The sequence below is a fragment of the Halichoeres trimaculatus genome, unplaced genomic scaffold (assembly GCF_033239565.1).
Source record: "Halichoeres trimaculatus isolate MK-OKI-2021-1 unplaced genomic scaffold, fHalTri1.1 fHalTri1_scaffold_3, whole genome shotgun sequence".
Lineage (NCBI taxonomy): Eukaryota > Metazoa > Chordata > Actinopteri > Labriformes > Labridae > Halichoeres > Halichoeres trimaculatus.
The window spans coordinates 5,371,487-5,398,016 of NW_027437181.1; the positions used below are offsets into that span (position 1 = coordinate 5,371,487).

The 26,530-nt window shown below is 41.4% G+C and overlaps 1 protein-coding gene across 3 annotated transcripts in view; it reads right to left on the reverse strand.

Moving 5' to 3' along the window:
• Window positions 1-26,530, reverse strand: part of lrp4 (low density lipoprotein receptor-related protein 4) — a 182,100-nt gene that overhangs the window by 6,442 nt on the left and 149,128 nt on the right. For 2 of the 3 annotated variants that reach the window (XM_074665988.1, XM_074665990.1), the window contains exons 15-36: window positions 17,524-17,700; window positions 13,363-13,488; window positions 12,536-12,744; window positions 12,220-12,301; window positions 12,021-12,126; window positions 11,742-11,943; window positions 11,455-11,644; window positions 11,099-11,230; window positions 10,574-10,714; window positions 10,390-10,476; window positions 10,135-10,306; window positions 8,313-8,475; window positions 7,900-8,125; window positions 7,247-7,550; window positions 6,918-7,136; window positions 6,315-6,449; window positions 6,020-6,128; window positions 5,523-5,715; window positions 2,466-2,579; window positions 2,273-2,384; window positions 1,938-1,999; window positions 47-134 (exon numbers count right to left, since the gene is read on the reverse strand). In XM_074665988.1, coding sequence (XP_074522089.1) covers window positions 47-134; window positions 1,938-1,999; window positions 2,273-2,384; window positions 2,466-2,579; window positions 5,523-5,715; window positions 6,020-6,128; window positions 6,315-6,449; window positions 6,918-7,136; window positions 7,247-7,550; window positions 7,900-8,125; window positions 8,313-8,475; window positions 10,135-10,306; window positions 10,390-10,476; window positions 10,574-10,714; window positions 11,099-11,230; window positions 11,455-11,644; window positions 11,742-11,943; window positions 12,021-12,126; window positions 12,220-12,301; window positions 12,536-12,744; window positions 13,363-13,488; window positions 17,524-17,700 — 3,349 coding nt within the window. The remainder of the gene's footprint in view (window positions 1-46; window positions 135-1,937; window positions 2,000-2,272; window positions 2,385-2,465; window positions 2,580-5,522; window positions 5,716-6,019; window positions 6,129-6,314; window positions 6,450-6,917; window positions 7,137-7,246; window positions 7,551-7,899; window positions 8,126-8,312; window positions 8,476-10,134; window positions 10,307-10,389; window positions 10,477-10,573; window positions 10,715-11,098; window positions 11,231-11,454; window positions 11,645-11,741; window positions 11,944-12,020; window positions 12,127-12,219; window positions 12,302-12,535; window positions 12,745-13,362; window positions 13,489-17,523; window positions 17,701-26,530) is intronic. The other variant, XM_074665989.1, reaches the window with a different exon arrangement.

Genomic DNA, 26,530 nt, shown 5'->3' on the forward strand with positions numbered 1-26,530 from the left:
TTATCTGTGTGAATTATAAATTCAGTATCAGACTAAGGAGAATGACCTGTAAATGATCAAAGCAGCTATCAGTATCAGAATAGCCAGGATGGTGAGAACTCCTCCAATCACATAGCTGATGTGAAGTCCTTCTCCTACAACAGATAACACACAGGTTCAATTCAGCAGCTTGACTTAACAAAAGAGGTTCATTTCCCTTTATTTGAAGTACAGACACACTCCTGACAGTTTCCAGCCATAACTTGGAGCAGCTTGTGCACAGAGAGACGATAGCTCTTTAAAAATCATTAACATTAACTAAATTAGAGAGAATAACATCCCCATGGTTTGAGTAGGTTTTTACAAATCTTCTTGTTATTGTTCTTTATGTCGACTATAAACGTGAAGTTTCATTTTCACACCACATAATTTGGGTTTAATCACTTTAATGGCAGACTTTGGCAGCCTCTAGTGTCCATTATCATCTGAAGACTCTGTGCTGTTACTGCCAAGTCAGATATATAACTTCAGCTAGAAAAAGACAGTCTCCAGGGTTTCCTCCTGACTTGGGCCTCGTAGTGAAGTTGCACACCCCATGAGAAGTGAAAATTGATATAGTATAGTAGTAGTAGTAGCAAATCGCAAGAATAGCATATCATCCAAGTCCCTTATAAGAAGAGGTAATAGATCTATATAAATATAAATCTGCTAGACCTGCCAACAGTTTTTGGAAAGAGTTTTGTAATAAAGTTTGTCGCATTTTGGTGCTTTATGAAAAAAGGTCAAACAATTAACCTAGACCCACTTCTTTCCCTTTTTGGTTTGGTAGACACAGACCCATGCATTGATGAGTACCTGGGCCAAGTAGTCTCCCTATGCACATCATTGGCTCATCACCTATTTTAACAATGGTTCAAAGAACTGGGAAATATTTTACACTTGGAAAGCTTGCAATACAAATTGGCTAACGGAGAAAATTCTTTTATGAAGACCTGGAAGCTCCTTTTGGAGAAATGGATGACCGCATCCAACGAATCCCCCTCTCAGTCCCCTTAGACCACACTTGAACCTCCTGAAAACCACACCTTAGATGATATTAAAGTTTATTTTTACAGAACTGGCACCAATCCACTTTGTATTACGCTGGTGCTTTTGTTTTGTTTTGTTTGTTACTCGTTTTTTGTTCCCTAGTTTTGTCTCTTTTGTACATCTCCTTTCTTTACACTTCATTGCCCTAATCCTACCTTTCACATTCAGTTTTGTGCATGACCCTAGTGCGCAACATATATTATTGCCTTGAATTAACCAAAAAAACAATAAATAAATAAAATAAATAAATAAATAAATAAATAAATAAATAAATACATAAATAAATAAATAAATTTAATAAATAATTCAATAATTAAATAAATACTTGAATATAAATAATTTAATAACTTAATAAATAATTTAAATAAATACATAAATAAATACAGGTTGATTACCCTCCAATCTAAATAAAGCCTTTAAAAATCAACAGAAAGTGAGAAGCTAAGGACACTTTTCCCACTCATGACTGTTAAGTGGATAATGTTATTTACAAAAGAAAAAGTTTCCAATCGTGAGAAATACACTGACATACAAAGTGTGATCAGGTTAGCATGAAATTTGCCTGCCAATATCCACAGCCAAATGGCCTCAAAACAACTTTCCTTTTTTATGTCAGTCAATCTTTATGAAGACAGTGCCAAATCACAACAAACATTATCTCAAGATACTATTTCTTGTAGTTTTTTATTTGATATTTCATCAGAGTGAAAGTTAGCCTATTAAAAGTTGAACTATAAAAAAGTTCATTGAAGTTAGAAATTCACCCAAACTAGGTTTTACACATCCTTGATAAATACCTCAACCTCAACATCAGACTGCCCCTCTGAAACTTTGTGTGTTAATCTGGAGGAAGACGTTTGTACACTCACCGTGTGGAGCCGTCACCACGTTGTTCAGGCAGCCTCCATCGTTCAGATTCCTGTCAGTGCAGCTGTGAAAATACAACAGAAACCATCTTTGAAATTCTATTTTATCTTTGTCTTCTTGTTAAATGATTAATCAAATCTCTTTTGGGAGAGTTTGTGAACTTTCTGTGTGCTTTTCAGTAAAGAGAAATGATTACACAAACAATCGTCCCCTTAAGAGGAAGAAAAATACTTTGAAGACAAAAAAAAGCATCTTCACTTTTCCATTTATACTTCAGAGAAGCACAGCGACAAACAAGCTCTCAGAGACAAATCTTCAAGTGAACAAAGAGCCGTACTTGACCAGTGAGGGTCCTCTGTGTGGCGTGTCTGTGGGACCTCTGGGGATCTTGTTGGGAACAGGAGTGCTGCTGGTTCCTCTGGTGGGTGAGGTGGGGATGTAACCTGAAACTGATAAACATGTGGGATTATAATCCAGGTTACAGTAACAGGGATGATGCTTTGCTGTCTGGGACGGTTGTGTTCACTCACTGGTGGAGCAGGGTCGGCCGTCCGGTTCGTCGGGGCAGGCGCACACAAAACTGTTGGTCTTGGCGAAGCAGAGGTGAGTGCAGCCGCCGTTATTGACCCCACAGAGGTTGGTACCTACAGGAGAGGAGGGAGAGCATGGACAGCCCGTTAAAAACTTCAGCAGTTTTAACTTAATTACAGAGGATATTTTCTTTATTTATACAATACAAACTCAAACACATCCATCAAGTTAAGCTGATTAACGTAAGAGCTACTAAATCTGATTTCTTGTGACCTCCCTTGCAGCAAAGTCTGAGTCAGATTTAGGTTTGTCATCCATCTTTTGTCTCATTATCGAGGGTTTCATGAATCTTTCTGAATTTTTAATCATAACAAAGCCAAAGAAACACATTAAATGTAGGTTGTTTTTGTCTTTTTATCTAAGTCAAGAACACTATGAAGATTAAACTTGATGTTTCTTGTTGAAGCAGATCTTCTTATATCAAGAGGATAATGAGTGTCTTTAAACCACTGGGCCTTAGGAAAAAGTTCAGCCCAAAGTAATTAACGTACAAAAGCAGAAAAGTTTCACTTATTCATACTGTGTGAAACTGTTTCTATCTCATAGACTTTTTATTCATGTGTCATTTTTGGCCCCTGCATAAAAAGGTAACTGTACAGTTAACATTTTCTTTGTTAAATTGCATCTTTTCTTAAAAATGTCTGGAGTTTGACATTTTGGAAAGCAACGTGGATTCTTTTCAAATCAAAAGTGACCAAACTTTGACAGTAGGATGGATTTCTACACTGCAAAAAAACAGAAATCTTATGAAATGTTTTTATCATATTTTCTGTTGAAAATGTCTTTTTAGACCTTATATGAGCCACATTCACCTGACTAGTCCAGAAAAATGTCTTGTTTTAAGTTATGTAAAGACAAAAGTGAGCTCTGAATTGCTTGCAACAAGTCAAAGAAACTGCCAATGGAACAAGAGAAAAGTTACTTTAGTTAAGACATTACTCTAGTTTCAAGAAAATTTTCGCGCATTTTTTTCTTTTCCCATTGGCAGATATTTTTTTTTACATTTACAATCAATTCAGACCTCATTTTTGTTTTTAAATAACTTGAAATAAGACATTTTTTCTGGACTAGTCAGATGAATGTCGCTCATATCAAGCATAATGGGACAGTTTTTACTTAAAATAAGACAAAAAAACTTGATAAGAATTCTTTTTTTTGCAGTCTAGCATTTGCCAAATAAATACGACTGAAGGCACATACTGCATCATTTTCAGTTTTGTTCGAAAATTTAGACCTGACGACAAAAAATACATCAAACTGTATTGAAGAGATCTTGAAACAAAATATGAAGTTGACAAATTATTCCACTTCCTTTTATTCCACTTGACTCGACTCTGTTCATTAAAATCCTATTTATTCCACCCCAATCACTTTGACTCTACTCCTCTCCACTCCACATAACTCCATCCCTTTCAATTCCAGCCCGCTCCATTTTCTTCCATTCATCCATCTTCCACTGCTTATTCGGGCCCAGGTGCCAAGGGCTGCAATGTCATCAGCAAAAACCAATGACCTGTGTCCCTGGCCACTTCCACCAGCAGAGAGTTATCACCTCTCCATCGTGTCCTGGGTCTCTTCCCAGAAGGGTGTGCCCGAAACACCTCCCCAGGGAGGTTTTCTGGGAGGCATCCTCACAAGTCACCTAAACCACCTTATCTGGCTCTTCTTGATGCAGAGTAACAGCGGCTCTGCTTTGAGCCTCTCTCAGATGACTGAGACGTCTGTTCTTTCAGTCATTACCCACAAATTGTGGCCATTGGTGAGGGTTGGAACATAGATTGACGGGAAATTGAGAGCCTTGCCTTCTGGCTCAACTTTGTCTTTACCACAACGGACCCATTCCATTTCAATCCATTCTACTCAACTGATTTCCACTCCATCTCCCTTTATTCCACAATACTGTATTCTATTCTAACTAGTGCTGTCACTTTAACGTGTTAATTAAATTGATTACACCGCAAATTAAGGGGTTATAAAAATTAACATTGGTTAGCTCATTGGCTGCCAGCCATTTCCAGAGCATCTTGAATGATCTTTCAATACCCAAATAATCTTGTTTTCTCTGACTATGTAAACATCAAAACTACCTAAGAAGAGTGGACTCTCTTCTTTCATGTCTCTCTTCCTGTTTTTGATCCAAAAAACAGACAAAACATACTCTTTTTTTTTTGATTGAGGTCATCTCAGGTGCCCCATCCCTTGATCCTCTCTATGATCTCTGTCGTCTTTTCTAACGATCGCGCCGCCTTTTCTCTCTGAACTACCTCGACACATCCTCAGTTGGAGCATGAGCTGCCTGAACTTTTCTGACTTGCAGCGTCTCGCTATGTCTCTGTCATCTCACATCTTTTCCTCATATCCATGCTGAGCTCTCATCCAAAGAGCGCACCGCTCTCACCCACAGTAGTGTACAATCATGATTTTGATTGACAAGCTCTGCCAGACCCCGCCTTCCCCCGCTGAGAAACATTATTTACTTCCATAGACAGAGTAAAAAGTTGAAGTCATACTGTCATCTGTAGACGCCAATGGCAGCGAACACAGACATTTTGATATTGGCCAGTTGAAAAAAAAGAGTATTTACAAATCTTCTCTTCTTCGTGTATTCATTTGATTAGTCATGCACAACAATTTTGTAATGTCCTGAATTCAGATTCTTTATTTGGGGACCCTTAGCAGATGTGAGATTAAAATGTGATTAATTAGATAAATTAATTACAAACCCTGTAATTAATTACATTTTTTAATCCCCTAACAGCACTTATTCTAACCTGTGGCAATTTTCTGATCTAGGTTATCTACACTTTGACTTCTGTTTGTAACTTGAGCAGTTACATCCTGGTGACCTTCAGGATGAATTTTAATTAAAGCTTTTCCACATCAGCTACATGCCCTCGTCTTCTCCCTGTACCAACATCCTCAAAGAAAGCATAATGAACTAAATGAGGTCTTTGAACCTTTTTTTTCAGCTTAGGGGTCAAAATAAATCCCCTTACCTGTCTGTCTGTGAGGTGACACCACTATGATGTCCATGAGGCCCTCCACGTTAGCCAGCACTGTCTCCTTGTTCCGGCCGGTGTGTTTGTCCACCCGCTGGATGGACTTAGTCTGCCAGTCCGTCCAGTAGATCCAGCGGTCTTGCTGCGAGAGTCGGGAGAAAGGGGTTAGAGGGGAGGACACCGGCTTCAACTGGGGAAACGAGGGAGAAGAAGAGAGGAGAGGAAAACACAGACAAGGAGAAGGGGGATGGGAGGAAGAAAGGGGAGGGAGGAAGGGAGAGAGGAGGAAGAAAAATGAGGGTCAGAGTGGAAGGGAAGTAAAGAAATGGTTAAGTCGAATGGGTTCAGTATGAGTTGGAAGACGGAGGAGACGACCACTGAGAGTCACACGGTGAGCCGATGAGGGAAAGAGAGCAGGTGAGTGGAGGAGGCAGCCAGGAGGAGGGGTCAGCCCAGGGGGTGACAGCTGAAGACGAGGAGGGGCAGAGGGTTACCTGTGTCAGGGCGAACGGGTGGGACACTGGGTTCACCAGGATCTGCCGAAGTTTCCCGTTCAGGTCGGAACTCTCGATCCTGTCCAGGTGGGCGTCCACCCAGAAGATCCTGTGGAAACAAATCACAGAGTGTAACGCCAAAAATTTACAGCTGTTTTATCTGCAGGGATCTCTGAGACACACTTTACACATAACAATAAAACATTTATGACGTCTTATCAAATCTAATTTGGTTTATACGGCTCCTGTTTTAAAGACGCGACACAGAACGCTCCTTCCACAGACTCTCTCTGACCTCCTCGTGTCGTAGTCCAGGGTGAGACCGTTTGGCCAGCCCAGGTCGGTGTTGATCAGGACCTTCCTGTCCGACCCGTCAAGGTGGGAGCGCTCGATCTTAGCGATGTGACCCCAGTCGGTCCAGAACAGGAACCTACAGAGCAGAACAGGTGAGGAAACTTTCCATCAGGGCTGGGGCGATATGCTTTTCTCCCGATTTGATTCTTTGACGATTTTTGGGGTGTCGACTCAATTTAAATTGGGAATCTTTCTTTCTATTTCCAATTTTTATGATTTTTTTGTTCACTTTTTGAACACCAGACAAAGTGAAAAAGTTGAATGATGATGTCTACAGACTGTATCTGGAGCCATATTTTCCCCAAAAATTAACATCACATGTGAGTCAGTTTTTAGGATTTATTCAGGGGATCTGACATCACAACCCTTTCCCAACCCAGTTTAAAAACAAAGACTAAAATGAGACTTAAATTTAAAAAAAAACAAACAAAAAAAACAATCAAAATTTAAAATTGTGCAACAAAAAGCACAGTTCAGTCTAACTTCCTTACAATAACTAAAAATAAAATACAAAAATGCTTGATATATCTTTTTCCTTTCTCACCCTTTGCTTGGGAACACTGCGATGGCTCTGGGTTCATCCAAACTGTTGTTGACCAAGACTTTTCGGCAGGTTCCATCGAGGCGAGCTACCTCGATGGTGTTGCGTCCTGTGTCGGTCCAGTACATATTCCTGGCTACCCAGTCGACAGCCAGCCCATCTGTGGTCTTCAAACCCTGGCTGATCACAGTCTCCATGCCTGTGCCGTCTAGATTTGCACGCCTGAGAAAAAAACAGGTAGAAAAAAATTGTATTAAATCACACTAATAATAAAAGTATGTACTGTGACTTCTACACTGCCTGCCAGTGTACGTGGTTTGAGTTTCTCTCACCTGATCACATCCAGCGTGACGTCAGTGTAGTAAAGCTTCCCGTCCACGCTGTCGTAATCCAGCGAGATAACATTGTGAAGCTCAGGCACAGCAACGTGCACGTCCGTGTGGTCGTTGGTGTCCAGGGAGATTCTGCGCACGCTGACCCGGTTTGAGAAAAGCAGGTACGTCTCTGGAGAGTCGTCACATGACTTCCCGTCGCCCTTCAGCAGGATCCCTGTGGGACAAGCGCAAGATGTGCCATTGGGACGAGGCAGGCACAGGTGAGAGCAGCCCCCGTTTCTCTTTCCACATTTGTTAAAACCTGAAGCAGAAAGAAATGAAAGGACGGGAGCAATTAGATGAGAGAGGTTTAGAAAACACAGGTTGGCACAAAGAGCTGATTACTGTTTACAGTGAGGTGTCTGACTGTTTCTGTCGGCACGGTACAATCATGTCAGTCTCCTGGAGAGCTTCACGTATTACTTTAACAAAAGCTATAATCAGCTGAAGGGAAACAAGCGGCCAATTAAACCAAGTGTGGTTTTTATGGAGTGAAGAGGAGGGAAAAACTGCACAGACATTTAAAACATTTCAACGTGAAACACTCAAGGGTTTATTTTTCGTCATTTTTAAAGACAACTCTAAAAATTAGTGACTCGTCTGGGACTCACCGAGCGGCCTCTCCCTGTCCACAGCCTGGATGTCCATCAGGCCCGGCAGGTTGGCTCTCACAGTGATGATGTTGGTCCCTGTGTTTTTGTCGGCTCTCTGGATGCTGCGGCTCTGCCAGTCGGTCCAGTAGATGTGGGGTCCCAGCAGGGTTAGACCGTACGGGTGCTGGACTGGGGTCACGAGAGTGCGTCGATTCTGTCCGTTTAGGTCGGCTGACTCGATTCGCTGGAGAGAAGCAGAGATGAGAGAGATTGAGGGACTAGTTTGGTTGACTATCTGGGATATTTTGTATGATCCAGGAACTTTAATCAATGCAAAATCAGAGCCATGGAGTGCTCTGAGAATCAGAAAAAACTGGGCTTTGATCTTAAAAAGATTTATGACTTTTGAAGATGTAAGTGCCTCAACAGACCTCAGTGTGAGCATCAGCCCAGAGTAACTGTGAGCCAGCCATGTCGATGGCGAGGCCGTTGGGCCAGCCCAGGTTGTTGCTGATGAGGACCACGCGGTCTGACCCGTCCATTGCTGAGCGCTCCAGCTTTGCGTGCTCCCCCCAGTCGGTCCAGAACAGATACCTGGAGGAGATACAGAAAGAAGAGGGTTGAGTATTTATCCATTCATTCATTTATTTATGATCTATCTAGGGTCAATTTTATTGTATCTTACTTTTGCTAAATTCTGCCACAAGCGCTTGTATGAATTTCCGGGGTTTTATTTGTCATATCTTACTATCTGATCAATAGGGGTGTGCCATATCATACCATCTAGGATAATATTGGTATAATTCTTTTGACAGTATAAGTTTGTCATTTCGTGATATTTACAGTGCAGAGACGCAATGACGTATGATGCTCCCTGCTGAGGACAAAACAACAATGGCTAAGAGCAAAAGCAGCACGGCAGCATCAACTTAAGAAACACATTTAATGCAAAATGTGCAGCAGAACTATTACTGCGAAGGGTGGTAACCCCACAAACATGTTCCTCCACCTAAAGCTGAAACACACGGGCGAAAACAACCAGACTATGAAGACATTAGACAAGGATGTTATCCATGGATTATTTGCCTCTATGACAGAATGTCCGAACCCTATACGTCTGTGGAGCGCCGCGCAGCACAGTGCCGGGCAGCATCCATAGCAGCTGAATACCCGAGATCACAAGATCACAGGAGAACCACATATTCCTGAAGGTATCCACCCATGACAACGTACTTTCATGGTAATTAATTAGCATGTTAAGCTCATTTGGCCCTCCCTAAACTTCAGCTCCTTCAGTCCATGCCTTCTCCTTTCTGTTGGTGTCCTTACAGAAAGAATGTGTTGTATCGTAAAGAATCATCAAGTTTTTCACCTGCAAGTTCAACTTTTCCTCCTCCAAAACCTCAGATTTCCTCTGGATTTGACCTACTTACGAGTTTACATGTGTGCAATAAAAATGCTGTTATTCAGAAACAGCAACCACTAATAATAAGTTGTTTGGGTTTTTTTTCCCATCCTGTCGCAAATATTATCTCAAATTTCCTTAAAAAATCGTGATATAATTCTGAGGCTATATCGCCCACCCCTACTGATCAGTTTCACTAGACTGTTTTATATATAATGGGTGGATTTTATTTTCATTGTCCGTACTTGAAGCCCACTGAAACAAATTCCAATTGACAGTGTCGACATGGCAATAAAGTACTGAATCTTGAATCTTAAATCTTGAAAATGCAGACGCAGATGCAGACCCAAAGTAGTTTAACACAAATTGTCTGACAACCAGAGTCCATAAATAAAAAAAGGAGTTAAAAAAGTCACAAGAGGTGGTGAGGGAATTATATTATGATGATGCAATATTCATCACCTTTTAATTTCTTTGCAGAAAAGTAAATAAACACATTTCCAATCAGAACAAATGAAGCAAGACCTCAAGAAAACAAGATTTCTGTATGAGGTCATCTAGGCCCCATTTACATTACATCATTTCATCTGAAAACCCCCAAACACATTGAAGGCCCGTAGTTGGCACTATAACTGTCTTGTCTAGTAGCTGCTTCTGGGAGATCCTCACCAAAGTACAGTTGTGAGGATCATCTGGTGTATTGGTGAATGCTAAGAGAGAGTGGGGCAACAGATTTGAAAACTTTTGCGTTTCACCCTAGATCGTTGTCGCGAAATGTCCCCTTAATCTTTGCTGCTTTTAGATATTTCCACTGAATATTCAAAAACAAAGATGGATTCCTGGCTCACCCCATCTCGTGGTAGAGTGCGATGGCTCGAGGACTGTCCAGGTTCTGCCACACCAGAACTTTCCTCATGGAGCCGTCCAGGTTTGCGACCTCGATGCGGTTCGTCCCCGTGTCTGTCCAGTAGATCTTCCTGCCGACCGAGTCCACAGCCAGCCCATCAGTCGTCATCAAACCTTTAGAGAAGCAGAGGGATGCGGTTAGGATGCTGTGATTGGTTGGCTGTATCCTGGCAAACGTGAGTCATCCTCTTCCTCACCTGTGGATATAATTTCCTCCTGAGCTTTCCCGTTGATGTTGGCTCTGCTGATTTTCTTCAAAGTGCTGTCAGACCAGTAAACCTTTCCTGAAGGAGGCACCAAACACACATGATTAAAACTTCACTTTTACATCACTTCCCTTTGAAACAGACTTGAAAAAAGTTGGAGCAGGCACACACAAACCTTCCTTGGGGTCGACCCCGATGGCGATGGTGTTTTTCATGGAGGTGTTGACGGCGAGGACCACATCGGCAAAGTAGGGGATATCCAGAGAAATCATCCTGATGTCCGTCCTCCGTGCAAAGATCAAAAAGCTGCTCATACCTGCACAGACACACACAAACACACACATTAGAGTGAGGGCAGAAAAACTTTTTTACCCAGCAGCATAAACTCAGGAAACTTCAACTTTCTGATTTTCAGTGCAGATCTCTTTACTTTTATCTGCAGACTCTCAGACTTTCATCACCTCACTCACAATTTTCATACATGCCTTTCTTGAATTTTAGAACCACATTTCCCATCATACCTCAGCCTAAAGCTCAACTGTTTAAGAGATGAGTAATTCCAGTTCATAGTCTGTAAATCTGCAACTCAAAAATTCATCGACACAAGAAAGTCTGAGAGTTTGTTTGAGTTCATCTCCAGAAGACATTAACATATCTGAATCTCTGCATCAGTTTTGAAAAGCTCTGAAGTTTTTCGTACCAGGTGTGCAGGTCTTTCCGTCTGTCTGCAGGTTGATCCCGGTGGGACAGGCACAGCTGGAGGCTTTGGGAGCAGGAGCCAGCAGGCAGAGGTGGCTGCAGCCTCCGTTATTCACAGCACATGGGTTACGCACTGCAGATGGAGACAGAAACAGACTCGGGTCACCTGTCGGATCTTTCTGGAGCAGCTTAGAGGCAAGGAAAGTGGACTGAGACGAAAACAGGGCAACAGAATTGGGACAAAATCTCTGCAAGTTCATGTGACTTGGGGAAAGCCTGAAACATGAGGGAAATCTAGGAGCTTCCTGTGAGCAGCAAAGACTTCCTCTTCCTCTGTGCAGGTGGTCTCACACGTACCCGTCTCACGCTGTCTGTGGAACATGTGGATGTCCATGAGGTTCTCCAGGTTCTCAGCCAGAGTATGTCGGCCCAGTCCGGTGAGCTTGTCGGCACTTTGTATGCTCTTTGACTGCCAGTCCGTCCAGTAGAGTTTGTCCTCGTGTACGGTCAGGCCAAAGGGGTGAGGCAGCTGGGTGCCGATCAGAACCTGTACGCAAAAACAATCACGGAGGTTTAATGACACCAGGAAGACTAAAGTAGAGAGTTTTTCTAGCAAAGTGCATCAGCAAGGACAATACTTTTACCTGTCTGTTGGAGCCATCAAAGTTTCCAAATTCGATGGTCTTCATGCCAGCGTCGGCCCAGTACAGGCGTTTGGTCTCGTAGTCAATCGCAAGTCCGTTCGGCCACGTCAGATTGGATGAAATAATGACGATGCGACTGGAAGCGTCCATTCCTGCACGCTCGATCTTTGGGTTGGCCCCCCAGTCCGTCCAGTACATGAAGCTACAGAAAGAGAAAAACACGTTAGACCTAATGAGGGAGATCTAAGTCTGTTAAAGAATCTTTCAGTAAAGTCTTACCCTCCTATTGGGTCGACTACGATGTCTCTGGGCCGGTCCAGGTTCTCCCATATCAGCACAGTGCGCATGCTGCCATCAGCGTTTGAAACCTCGATACGATCTGTACCTGAAGAGTCAACACACACATAAAGTGAGGAATTGTACCAAACACATCTGCAGGAAAGCTTCACAAGATAATATGTGGAATAAAGATGTTTACCAGCATCGGTCCAGTACAGCTTGTTGGTTATCCAGTCGATGGCCAAACCTGCCGGACTCTCCAGACTGGTGTCCACAACCACCTGGAAAAATCAAGGACACAGGTTTGGATCATAAACTAGACAGTTTAAGGAAGGAAACCTAACCCACAGCAGCTAAACTCTGACACTAAAGCATCTTGAGAAAATAAATTGTAGTTGCACTTTCACCCTGCAGCCAGGAGATGGCGGTGTTGCATAAATCTGAATCCCTCACTGCTGCAGGTTTTTAAATGAGATCTCTGAGGTGGAATGAGTCATACTGTGTGTTTCACTCACCTCCTGCTTGCTGCTGTTCCACAGCGCTCTGTTGATGGAGTCAGTAGTGACATCCGTCCAGTAGATGTAGCCGTCTTTGGCGTCCCAGTCCAGAGCCACGGCGTTGCGTACGTCGGCCAGAGGGATGACATCGTCGGACATGTCCTCGGTGTCGAAGCTGACTCGTCGGATGTCCGTCCTTCGGGCAAAAAGCAGGAACTTGTCAAGACCTGATTAAAGACCAAAGGTCTTCTGTCAGTCTTCTAGGTTTAACAGTGGGTCAACAGTGAACACAGCAAAACAGCAGCACGACACACAGACAAGGTACAGCTCTCAGAGATAATATAATAACTTTTATATCTACGTTTTAAATCTTTTCATGTTTTTTTATTTTTTAAACAAAAAATAATAATTTAAAAACAATGTTAAAACAACTTTAAGATAAATGAATGGATTGTAATTCTTTTTCAAGTGGTGTAGTTGTCTTTAAACAGTGGAATAATTCTAGCCAAGAAGTTTACTCTAACATTTCTCCCTTGATATCAGCTTTTGTTTTCCCATCTAGCTTTGAATTTTCTACAAAAAGCTGAATATATAAAAACAATTACATTTTATTAAAACTACAGCTTTATACCTCATCATTTTCCATTTTCATGAGCCATAAAAAAAGTCAAAAAAGCCTCCAGTAGGAGACAAAAAGTGATGTATTTATCATCTCTAAGATATTTAAGGCTATAAAAAAGTTAATGAAACTGCTTTAAGTGAAGTGATAACTTGCTAAAACAGTTTTTGTTTCATAAAACAGCATTTTTTTCAAATTTACAACAGGTTGAAGTTGAGGCACTGACCGTCTGCACACTTGAAGTTGTCCACCTTCTTGAAGCCGGTGGGACAGGCGCAGGTGAACGTCTTGTTGCTAGGGAGACACAAGTGGCTGCAGCCTCCATTGTTGGCGCCACAGCGGTTTCTGCCACCTACAGGATGGGCAGAGAAAAACAACTTAATATCAAACCAAATCCAACTTTATATATATATAGCACTTTTCATACATATTAAAATGAAACTTTAAGTGTTTTAAGATAAAACAATAAAATAACGAAAAACAGAAACTATAAAAAATGAAAGCATCCCCCCACCCCTACATATAGACCCGACCCCCCTCACGCACAGACTGGTAACGTGGCAAGGCACTGAGGATGCAGGCGAGGAGAAGCCCCCCATGGGTGGCCATCCACACCGAGAGGCACCGTGGTCCGCTGCCACAGGGAGTGCCACCATAGAGACCTCCTCCCACAGATCAGGACAGACCAGGGCAGACTCCACACGTGGTGCAGAGCCTACTCCAGTCCCCCAGGTCTGAGGAATCTCCAGGACGACATCCCCGTGGGCGGACCAGACACAACTCCCCGTGTGGAGGGCCCCCATGAGGAAACACTGGAGTTAAAAACTAAAAGTTTAAGACAGGCAGTAATGATAAAGGTTATAAACTATAAGAGAGAAAACAACGAGCATCTTGATTTGTTATTCTGCTAGAAGAAATTTGTTTTTCCAACACAGAAGACCTTGAATTTTTTCAATTTAGTTGCTTCCTAATGGTTATCTAGCATTTACAGAGCTTTTTTAAGCAGATTTTAACATAAATATGGTGTCGGTTGTTGGAAATAAAGGGAGTTTCCAAAGATTTCTTGACTGGTTTAGATTCATCATTTAACTCTAGGTTGAAAAGCAGACAGGATCACTTCTTTATTACACCACCTGCTGAGCTTCAGTCCTCTGTCTCTCCACACGCGCCAGCCTGTGAGATAAAAAAAAAAACCCTCTCCACTTTGTTTCTTTGCTCTGAGTCTGATTCAGAGATCATCTCTGAGCCCTCATGTCTGACTGAATCTAACCCAAACAAAAGGAAACTGGTCTGACCTTTCTCTGCCTACACACAGGCAGCTCAGAGTTCAAACAGCCGTCTGACTGCTTCAGTATTTTATCAGTATGAAATCCAAAACTTTCTCTTGGATCGAGCTCAAATATAACACAGTTTGTTAGCAGAGAACACACTTCTCAGCCGCCCTGCTGATAAAAACACCTCGACGGGTCTGTTTGACGCTAATATAACAAATCATTCTGTCGACTGCGGCTCTGCCCCCGTGTGGGAAAAGTTTTAGGTTAAATATGAAGTGACGACCTGAGAAAAAAGATTCCTCTGTCCTCAGAAAGTTCAACCCTACATTTTGGACTTCACTAACATTCAGTTTAAGGGTGAGCATCTTCCATCTGCTGTGTGAAAACACGTCCAACACCTTCAGGCTGAAAAGTCAGATGAGTTCAACACTGGTGGTGTTGGTCTTTGTGTATTTATGAAAAAGGACAGAGGGTAGCCTGTTTCATTTTGTGCTCAGCTCTTATAATAATTATAAACAGTTAAATATATCTGCACGCTAGAGAAGAGGATCAGGGTCAGTTGAATAAAAACTTTGGGAGGTAAAGTGAGGAATAAATATTCAATTCTGTCACTTTTTTCTTGTTTTGGATATTTATTCCTCAAGAGTTATAATTCTTAATTTAAAGTCAGACTTCAGAGGAAAAATGTCAAAATTCAGAGAAAAAGTCAGAATAGCAAATCAGAAGTAAAGAAAAAGTTTGTATTTTGACCTCAAAGTCAAAACAAAACAAAGAAAAAAAAAGTCTGAGCTCAGAAAGAAAGGATTTGCCTCCATTTCTTTTCTTTTCTTTTATCAGTGACCGAGATCTTTCGTTGGTAACTTTCTTACGCCTCCTGCTTAAAACCCAAAGAGTCAAAAGGATCATGAGACCCCGCTTTCACAGTCTGTGCCTTTCCTTTCGCTTCAGGCTCAAACAAGAGGTTACAGAGCATTCATGGCGGCTGCTCCTACACCCTGCAACAGTTTGCCTGTAAATATCAGGACCGCTTAGAGTACTAAGAGCTTTAAACCACTACTTAAAACACACAACTTTGCATTGGCTTTTAATACTGGTTGAGCAAGACAGCCAACTTTTTATTTTGCTTTTATTTATTGTGGCTTTTTCTTCTGCTATTTATTGTTTTTTTTACTTATCTGCTGTTCTACATTATTTGTATTAGCTGTTTTTACTGGTTGTGTTTTTAAGCTCGTAGAGCACTTAAGTCAATTGTTTTTTTTTTCAAATGTGTTATATAAATAAAGTTAGACTTGACTTCGCTCGCTTTAAGGCCATGTCCACACACAGTGGGCAAATCTGCCAATAAGTGAGGAGATAAGTGAGGCATGCCAAACCCATACTTGTCAGTGTTTTTCAGATGTTCGACCCGTGCCAGCCAATCAGAATGAGCCCCCGTCATTCAGCTGTTACATAAAACCAAAAACTCTGTTTACCTGCAACTACACAAAATCATGAAACTGGAGTTTTCCAAAAATCTTCACTTTGGTCGGAGTTTTCAGAAAACTCTTTGAGTTTATGTTTGCTGTTATCATGTGTTCATATGCTGAGGTGTTTTTTCTAGATCTCAAACTACGCCCCCTGTTGGAGATAGTCTGGAATTGATCTTTTTTTCCTGTTTCTTCTCCCATTGTTGTTTTTTCATATCTATTGCAAAGGGGCACTGGATAGCTGGTGAGCATCAAGGCTCATCTCATTTCTGTGTTTTCCCATGTTTTTTTTTTCTTATATGTCTTTAAAGGGATGCAACTGAACTGAAATTTCCCCTCAGAGATCAATAAAGTATTCTGATTCTGAAAAATGTATGCGGTTCCCCAAATACCTGGCTAGGTGTGGACGTAGCCCTAAGGCTGTGCTTTGCGAACATGACACAGGGAAATGAGACGCATGAAATGCGGGGCTTTTATGAGGTATTCGTTGGTGTCCATTTCCAAACTGCAGGGGGCGGTGTATCATAGACATACGTCTACCAGAGTACCTAACAAGAGTCGAAGAAGTTTGCCTTCTGCTTACAACACATTTACATATCTGTCACTGAGAGTTTTCCGGATTCTTTTGACCATTTCCTCTTTTCCCCCGAGAGTGGCTGCAATTTGGCGCCATGAATTATTTACCACCCGATAATCAACGGGTGATCTCTGTGTGACGAGCTGTTCAGATGTCTGTATTTCTGCTCTTTGACCACCAGGAGATCCTGTTAGTCCGCCACCTTTTCTGTGAGTCTCCACCTGGCAGGTTAGAAATTTTTGAGTGTGCACAGCGTGGAAATTTTCGTCATTTTCGAAAATGATGTCATTTGTCTGCCCAAAGCTGTGCGGACCCTCGTCTAACTTAAATCAGCCTTTGGTCAAACGCCCCACCTGACCCAGAGGGGGTCACACGAGGGCAGTTTATATCAAGCCAATGAAATTTTTTATCATTAGCAGAAATAAACAAATTGTTGAACATTAAATTAAACAATACATTTTTTTTGTGATTTTCTCAAAAGTGTTTTTGACCAAATTGAAAAAGTTTGGAGCTAAAAGATTAAATCAAATTCTTAGAAAAGGACTTAACATTCTGAACATTAAATAAGGTCCTCAGTGTTTCTTTCTGCTTCATTAGAACAACACCAGCACAACTGAACTTTTCATTCTGGAGCTATTTATAGCCCTGATTCACTGTCTTATGACCTTGTGTCATTTAACAACAGGGGAACAGCAGGGGAACAAACAGCCCATGACTTTAAAAGGTTATTAAGACAAACAACAAATGTTTGAAAAACTAAGTTTCTGCACCTCCATACAAAGTATGATTGGAAAAAGTGTTACTCTTTCTGTATTCTTAGTTCATGTTTCAGAATAAGAATTATTAATTTGAGTTTAAAGTGGGAGACAAAAAAGTACCATCTGTGTTTAATTTTCTTCTAAATGAGGTTCCTTTACCTCATCTGCATTTTTCTTTGTGTTCATTTCCTGCCACTTTGACACTCTAAAACTCTTCTTCATGTCTGATTTTGTTTGACTGGCTTGACAGAAGCTTCAGCACCAGCTTCTCTCAGATGAAAAGTAGATTTAAAGGATTATTCCGGAGCTGACCTGCAGGCTGCCTCTGAGGATGCAGGGTGTGGATGTCCATGGGGAAGTGCAGCTTGTTGCGGATGATCTCCTGGTTCTTGCCGGTGAATTTGTTGGCGCTGTTGATGCTCTTGGTGTGCCAGTCGGTCCAGTAGAGGCTGTCCTCAAACACGGTGATTGCAAACGGGTGAGGCAGGCCTACAAACAGAATGAATGAGAAAGATGAGAGGGATTAGCAGAAGTTAGCAATTAAAGCAGTGCTAAACTGAGCAGCAGAGCTTGGAGTCATCATCAGAGTAAACAAACACAGGCGTTAAGTTTGACACCCTCTAATGAGCTCAGAACGATGATTTTGTGAGACGTAAGAAATGTGTAAAAGTGGAAAAGAAGAGACGCTGCTTATGGCTTGTTCCACCAACGCTCTCCAAACATCCTCCACGCTGAGCTCTGCGGGCTTGGCTGATGTCATATCGTCTCCATTTAGAGCTGCTTTCAATTACTCTGCCTCTCATCGGCCTGGAGCTGGTTTAGTTGTGGCCAGAAGGAGCCCGAGAGCAGAAACACTCCATCGGTTTCCTTTAAGTAATGTAATTTTTCCCTCCAGAATCTGAAGGAAAGACCGAGAACACAACCTCAAACTGGGTCAGGCTGATCAAAGACGCTCGAACTGGACAGATAGCAGCCAGTCCTCTCTTTGGTTTCCGTCTAAATCTGATTACATTTTTTAAATTGAATCTTTTTAATGCGATTTATTTTTAATAAATTGTGTGCTTTTCCTTGGTTTGAGAGTTTCAAGGGTCTTTTTGAGAATCTTTTAAAGCAAAACCAGAAGATTGTTGTCTTATTTTTGTGCGAAATTAGCGATTGAATGAGTGAAATGTTGGCCTAAACATTCCTCATCCTTTTGAAACAGTTGCTGTTTTATGTTTTTAATTAATACTTGTTAAAGTCCCATTTCTTTCCATCATATGACAAAGATTAGTGCAAAACATGTTTCCAAAGTTCCATTTCCGCATTAAAGGCTTGATAGTTTGCCCACTTTTATCTTTGTACAATTTGTTGACATGTGCAGAGAGCTGTTTGCACCACTGTTTACAGCCCATAACAGAGGAGCCGGGGCCTAAACGCTGCCATGTGTTGCGAGGAACTCCTCGCTGATTCGTCTCCATCGGGAACATCTGTTCACGGTGACTCCTCCACACTCGCCCAAATTAACGTCCTCATTCCCTTTCCAGCTTAATCCTCCTCCAGTGAAGGAGCTGCACAGCCAGGAAGATGAGAGCGCCCGGCGGATGGAAAAAGTGATTTCTGAGCTCTGGTGGTGTGGTGGTGTGGTGGTGTGGCGGTGGGGGGGCCGGCGCTGGGCTTTTAAAACAGTGCTGCTCATTTAATGATAGTGTTTTATAGCCGGCATAAATGTCAAGTGGTAAATGGCTAAAACTGGAGAGAGACCAGAATAATAATGAGCCATGAGGATTAGGGTAATGGTGTGTGTGTCTGAGTGTGTGTAGGTCCAATTGACAAAATCATTTTTGGCTATTAATGTGTTTTATGAGCAGAAGAGATTTGTTTAGTGCTCCCATTGTCCGGCTGAAATCATCCACATAAGTGTCAACGAGCAAAGAGCAGGTTTTACCTCACACCTACAGAAATGTTTCCTAAAAACTCCAATCATCGAGATAAATTAGAGGCAGATTGTGTTTAACGATGAGTGTGTGATTATCAGTGCGAGTGGAGAGGAGGAGGAGGATGGTGGATTGAGCTGAAGTCAGACAGTTTTTGGAAAATGTGGGATAACAATATGAGCTGTTACAGATTTTAATGTATCTGTGTGTTTAGGAGATCTGCTCAGCTGAAAAAAAGGTCATTAATGAAGACTTATAAACATCACAGAAACAGAAAGAGAAAGAGAGCACAATCAGCTCTTCAAGCTTGATATAAAAATCATGTTTTACCGTAAAGCTTCAAATAGAAAGTCAGGCCTTTATTTAGGACAGGAATCAACAGGAAATAGACTTTTAATTTCCTTGTTCTTTGTTGTGATTTAAGCTGTTATTCGTCTCTCTAAAGTAGTGAAATGTGCCATTGTAGCTTTCACTTCCACTAGCTCGAGGACAGAGAACATCACGCTGATGGAAAGTCAGGATGCGGCGTGATTTTATGACCAACAGTTCATGTGACTATCTCATCTTAAAAAAGCCAACAGTGTTTGTGGGACATCTGAAAGCTGTTTGCTTTCTGAGAGTAAATAAAACACTTCCATAATAACGGAAAAAACATCCCAGATAACACGAGGAAGCATCAGTGCCAGCTGTTGGTAAAAACAACGGCTTTGCACAGTCATTAAATGGGGTTTTCTCTTCAGGGAACTTTCACTGTTAAAACTCCACAGTTTGTTATCTTGGCTGTTGTTCCGTAGTTTTTGTTTTCATTCGTGGACATTGTTAAAGTTCTGCTTTTTCTCCTCTCATTCTCTTAAAACACCCATCACAATTTACTGGCCAATCACCGATCTTTAAAAAGCCTGACCTGCTGATACGATTACGGCCGATACCGATTTTTATTTTTATCTTTTATAACTGACAGCATATACCTTCACTGTTCCAGTCTTATTATATTGAAAATCATTGAACAATACCTGTGAGACAATAAAAACGTAATGTTTTAACTTTAAAGCAACAATGGCTGGCTGTCAGACCCTCCTGGAGGTATATAAGATCAGTTTCACATGTAAGGATGGGCCGATGACAGATCCCCCAAAATTAAAGAAATCAATTGATCGGCAACAACTGATCGGTGCATGTCTACTTAAAACAAATAATAGAAAAGGCTCCTTCTGATGCTTTTTGTTGCAGAAACCTGAGAGTCTGATGTCATGCAGGTCCCACTCTTTACGGTGAGCCACTGTAATGACCAGTGAAACTACAAACGTGTCTTCATCTCAGGCATGACAAAAATCTTTAACCTTACAAAGAGACTGATGAGCTCAAACTGTTTTGATTGTGTGAATTTTCTGTTCTGGGCCCAAGACAGATTTCCACATTGGTGGACAATTAGTAAATGTATTTTTCTACTTCACTCTAACATACAACATGTTGCATTTGAGTGCCAAGAAAAATAATCAGGCACTTTATTGGACAGAGTTAAAAGCAGTTGCATATATCAGCTTTGAAATAGGGTTGGCCTTTAGTTGCTAAATGAAAAACCACATTAGGCCACTAATAGAGACCCTGCCTTTAAATTGGGGTGAGCTTATTAGGAAGTTACAGTATTTGAGAGTTGAAGTCTTATCTTTCATTCTTTCAAATTTTGTTGAAGTATTTTTAAAATATGTTTTGTACTGTGTCCTTGGGTGCCTTGAAAGGCGCCTTGAAATAAAATGTATTGTTTTTTGACAGGGAACAACATAACTCAAAAAATAACAAACATATCTTGATGAAATTTTCAGGAAATCTTCTAAATGGGATAAGGAAGAAGTGATTCAATTTTGTAGGTGATCCTGATCACCAACTGGATCCAGGACTTTTTTAAACGATTCTTTATCATTTTGAGATAGGGCCGTTTTCACCCTAGTGTATATAACTCCACCATAAATGGTCGGATTGCTTTGCAAAACAACACAAGACAAGGTCACCATAATTTCTGACAGATGTAAAAGTACGATCCAGATCCTGGCAAAATTCTGGATACTAAGATCTGGAATATGAAATATGTACTGGGTCATTATAATTTTCAACACTGTCAGGAAACAAATTATCGTACAAACCAAACTAACAAAACCAAGCTAACACCAAATTGTGGCAGACAGTCTGCTGAAAGGGAGTATAACATTAAGGTAAGACTAAAATGTTGCATCACAATTACAATATGCTTTGTGGAGGTCTGCGCTCTCTGAGTGCTTTTCTAGTTTATCTTTGTAAATAAATTTCTTTTAAGCTTTAACATACACCCATTTTTCTTCTTTAACTTTTGTTGAAGTATTTTTAAACTATGTTTCGTACAGCGTCCTTGAGAGCCTTGAAATAAAATATATTGCTATTATTGTTATATCCTAATGTGTATTCCTTAATTTTTCTGAATGCAAAATTTCACGAGCTCTTTGACTTTAAAGTAATTGTATATTAAACCTTAAAACAAACTACAATTGTGATGCCTCTTGTCTTTGCATGACAATTCTTCCACTCGAATTTCCTTAGCTTAGTGTACTGCAAAGGGTCGACATTGCCTGGAAATCTTTGAGTATGGCAGATATTATCTCAGCTTGGTAACAGCTTAGCAACAAAGTGATCAAAATTTCTGTCAGGGGTTCATTTTCTTCTGCCAAACCTGGACCTAGGTTTAAAAAATCAGCCAAAGTTTTTAAATGTTAAACATTGTCTGACTTTAGGAAGTTCAAGTTTTCTTTCTGAAGGAGGTGGGGACTGTACACATTCCCTCCTCAGACAGTTGTGTATGTGTGGTGATTCTGACTGAGTGTGTGTGGGTATGTGTGTGTGTGTATTCTCTGATCTTATCCCAGCATGAGGGAGACAACAGTGCACCCTCTTCTCTCCTCTGAGTCATCCAAAGCCATGAGGCGCCTGGTTTTGATACGGTCACCTTCTCCCTTGTCGTCGCTGCGGCCCCCTCTCCCCCGCCGCCCCTCCTGCCCCTTTTTTCCGGGACAGCTGGCGGAGCAGCTGCAGGCCGACAGGGCATCAAACGTCCCACCCAGCCTTCACAGTAATGTCCGCTTTAATCTACATGTGGCACCTCCCTGTCCTTTCACGCCTCGGCTGAATCTGTCACACTCTCTGTGTGCAGGTCATCAGCGGCACGACGTCTCCTCCAGCTGGAGAGCTGCTCGGCTGACGGCGGGATGAGCTCCAGCACAGAAAGTTTAATAGATGGGTTTAATGGTTTCCCTCTAATTGAACTTTTATTGGTGAAAGCAGGACAGCAGGATGTCGTTAGAGAGTGGAAGTGTGATCAGGCTGTTCTATTAAACCGCCTGGAACTTTTCTGTTTCATTATTTTTATCCTTTCAGACATTTTCTAATTTAATCTGAGGGAAATTAGACAAAAACACTTGTTATGTGGGATGCTTTAATTCCATTTAGTTCTTATTACTTTCTCAGAGCAGCCGTTTGGTTGGATATTAAAGCTGCTGTAAGTGACTTTCCCTTTGTTTTGATCCCACAACCCACAACCGTGGCCCAAGGTCCATTTCTGTACAGCCCCCAGCTTTCATCTGACAATAGATTAATTATGGCACTGAAAATAATCATGTTCTGATGTACTTTTACATTGTCAAGGCCACAAACAAACCAAAGTATATCTCGTAGGGTCTCACTAAACTACATGTAGACTGTGCATAGGCTGCTTGTATAGAGCTAAAGCTCTGTACATTTTGCAGAAACTCAACAACTCTTGCAGCTGACGTCTTTAAGTAGGTGAATTTATCATGATGTGAAAATGTGAGGGTTAAAAAAACTTAGCAGAAGACACAAGACCAAATTGAGGTTATGAAGTGATGCAGAAAAGGCAGAAATTGGTGGAATATAAGAAATACGTGGGCTAAAAACATTGTTTGAGGTCTGAAAATAAAAAAACAATCCTCATCCTGCCATAGAAACATCCTGACATATCATCCTTCATATCTCCCCCTAATGGAGAACATTTTCCTTGGTCAGAAGCAGAGTTGGTTTTCTTGGCCACTGATCATCTGGTATCAAGGAAAACCTGAGGGTAGGAATGGGTACCTTTAACATTTCAAACGATACGGTACCGATGCCAGGTACCTGGCAATCAGTACCGGTACTCAACGGTACCAAGTTTACCAAGTTTTTTGTCTTTATGTGGTAAAAAATATCAATTTGTTAAATAATGACATTTAAAAAAGTTTCAATTTAACATATTTATTCTTCAATATATAAACTTGCAATGCTGTGTTCATGTCCAGCATGGAAAATCACCTACTCTTCCACTCCCTCACAGCAACAAGGATGCATTCAGGTACCTAAACATGGTACCTTTGGGTTTTACATGAATTGATACCCAGTATTTCTGTTACTTTAAAGTACCTAATTCGGTACCTATCCCTACCTGAGGGACAGGTGGGGTTTGATTTCATCAGTCTGTGATGATGGCACAAGGAAGATTGAGCACTAGGGGAGAAAAAATTGAAAATCGATTTACCAGGATTTTTTGTTTGGAAATATCAAAATTGGTATTCTTTGTCAATTTTTTTTTCTTTTTTTTTCCAAATTCAAATTCTTCATTTCAGTCTCTGTTTATAAACTGGATTGGAAAAAAGTTACCACTTTTCTCTACGAGGGCAAAATGTTTCTCTTTGACTCACGTGATGTGCATTCTATAGGGAAACATGGCTCCTGATTTAGTCTGTAGAAATCATCATCATCATTTAACTTTTTCACATGGTCTGGTATAAAAAGCAAACTAAAAATTGTAAAAGAATAGAAGTATTGCAAAAATCAAATCAACACCCCAAAATTGTAACAGAATCCAATCGTGACAATAGCATATTGTCCCAGCCCTATTGAGCAAACTGAGAGACTAAATTTTACAGAAACATCCAATGGAGCCTTCATTACTTTATTTTTTCACAGTTAATAAAGATGTTGGTAGGGGATGACAGCTCTTGGTCATTCATCACCAGATCAAATGTGGCATCTTTTGAAAAAAAACCCTGCTAGCTACGGCGCTGACCACAAGAGGGCATTGTTTTCTTGAGCCACCATCGTTTCTACCTGATGAAATGACTCGGTTTGCAAAAACACTAAACAGCAGGTAACTAAAGCATCACTGAGCTGTGCAGCTTTTCTTCAGGTAGATTTACTTTATGATCACATCTTTACACTGAGAAACACACACACACAAAAAAACATACACACACACACAAAGAGACAACACACACACAGCCCCTCTTCTTCCTGTCCCCCGCCTCAAGCTGCACAGGTGTGCAGACTGGATAGTGGTCTAACACCCACTGCTGTCCGGCTCCACTGACAAAAGATCTGGCACACATCCAGCTTACACACACACACACACACACACACACACACACACACACACACACACACACACACACACACACACACACACACACACACACACACACACACACACACACACACACACACACACACACACAGAAACTATAGGTGAAGGTAGATAGACACTCGTTAACATTCCTGGGCAGAGCAGCTCAGAATGTAACTATGCACACACACTCTCACAGCAACACACACACACACGTCCCATTTGTCCTGCATGTTGTCTGAGCAAACAGAGGCTGTGGAGGAAGGACAGGACCAATTACGGCCTTTTATCCTGAGAGCACACATCATTAAGAAGAGCTCACAGGGCTGGTGGCACACACACACGCACACACACACTCATCACACATTTCTCTCATCCTCTTCTCTTTTCTCACTCTTAAAATACTCCTGAGGTGCTCCAACACTCATTTTACACTTCATCTGTAGAAAAAAATCCTCCACCGCCACATGCTCTCACTGCAGTGAGATTATTCTGTTAGATTATTGCTCCTGTGATTCATTATTCACCGCTCTAAGAAAGATGTCCTGACCTTGAAAAATCCATTTAAGATTTAAAACACAGTTTGTTCCTGTTGAGAAATCGTCTTTGAATTACAGCTGAAAATCTGAAGATGTGGCCAAATGATAAAACCCGTCCAGGTTGTGCTTCACTCTGTCCGACATATTTCATATTTGCAGCCAGCAGTCGTCTGATAAACTGGCTGAGAAGCATAATTTAGGATAAATAATGGAGGAGGGATTACGACATGAAAACCTTCAGCCTGCAGTGAAGGTGATACATAAATTCAGAGCAGGGTATCGATCTAGAGTTGAGAATCCAGCTCTGTTTACCTGAGAACTTTGTATACCTGACTGCTTTAAAGATTTCTGTCTCAGACGTCATCAGAACGAGGTCCAGGACATTCAGCAGAGTGTCCCACGCAGAGCAGCTGTGGTTTAGCTGAAGCTTCCTCAGATCTTTGAGTCACACACAAACTCAGGCTTCTTTAGGAACTAACAGTGTAAACACAGACACTCTGCTTTATGTTTTCGTGTGTGCCTGTGACCGATCTTGCGGTGAGCACATGTGGTCTTTAATGAAAATATGGCATTGATTAACTCCACATGGTGAAATGTAGTTTAATCAGCCCGCTACATCCTATATCCAGGCCCCCTGTGTGTGTGGACTCCAAGAAGACCTCAGTACACCAGATTCACTCTGCACCTCTCTGGATGATTTGACCCAGAATGACAGATTTTGGAGTTAAAGACCCAGAAACAGGACAGAGGATCACATCAGTCCAGGTCTGAGATCTCCACAGGCTCACTCCCCAGGGGATAGATTTTAAACTGCTGGTCGGGGACATAGACTGTTAAAAAAAATGGACGTCATCTTGCTGGGCTCAAAGTGAGGTCCCCACAAAAACGGCTCCCCCTGGTGGCTGGCTGCAGTATAGGTAAAAAAAAATCCAGCTCCCCAGTCATTCCAGATGGGCTGTGGTCAAACTTTAAAAAAATAATACACCTCGTAGAAATGTTTCTCACATCCAATTGTTGTGGTGATTTGAAGATATAATTTGGCTGCCTTGTATTCAAGTCCTTTTTTTCTGAAAAGCTCCATTAGTTATAAGAGGTTAAAACAAGGCTTAACCTTATTTTTAACAATGATTGACAGCTGCCGTTCTTGTGTATTTTTCTTGGGGATTGTAAAATATGTTGGGAGGTAGAGTCATGAAGTGATTAGATTCTCGAAAGAAAAAAATAATTATCATTTTTGTCACCTGGCTCCACTCAGATTCTCCCAGAATCCCTCACAGCCTTTACTGCGCAGACTCTGGAGGAGCCTATGACGGGGATATTTTGGCTTCAAAAATGTACAATGGTAAATGGCGGAGCCACATTGTCCACTCTACATACAGTCTATGGTCGGAGACAGGTCTACTTTCTGTTCCCAGGGTCAGGTTTTATGCTCGAATATCTGAAATTAT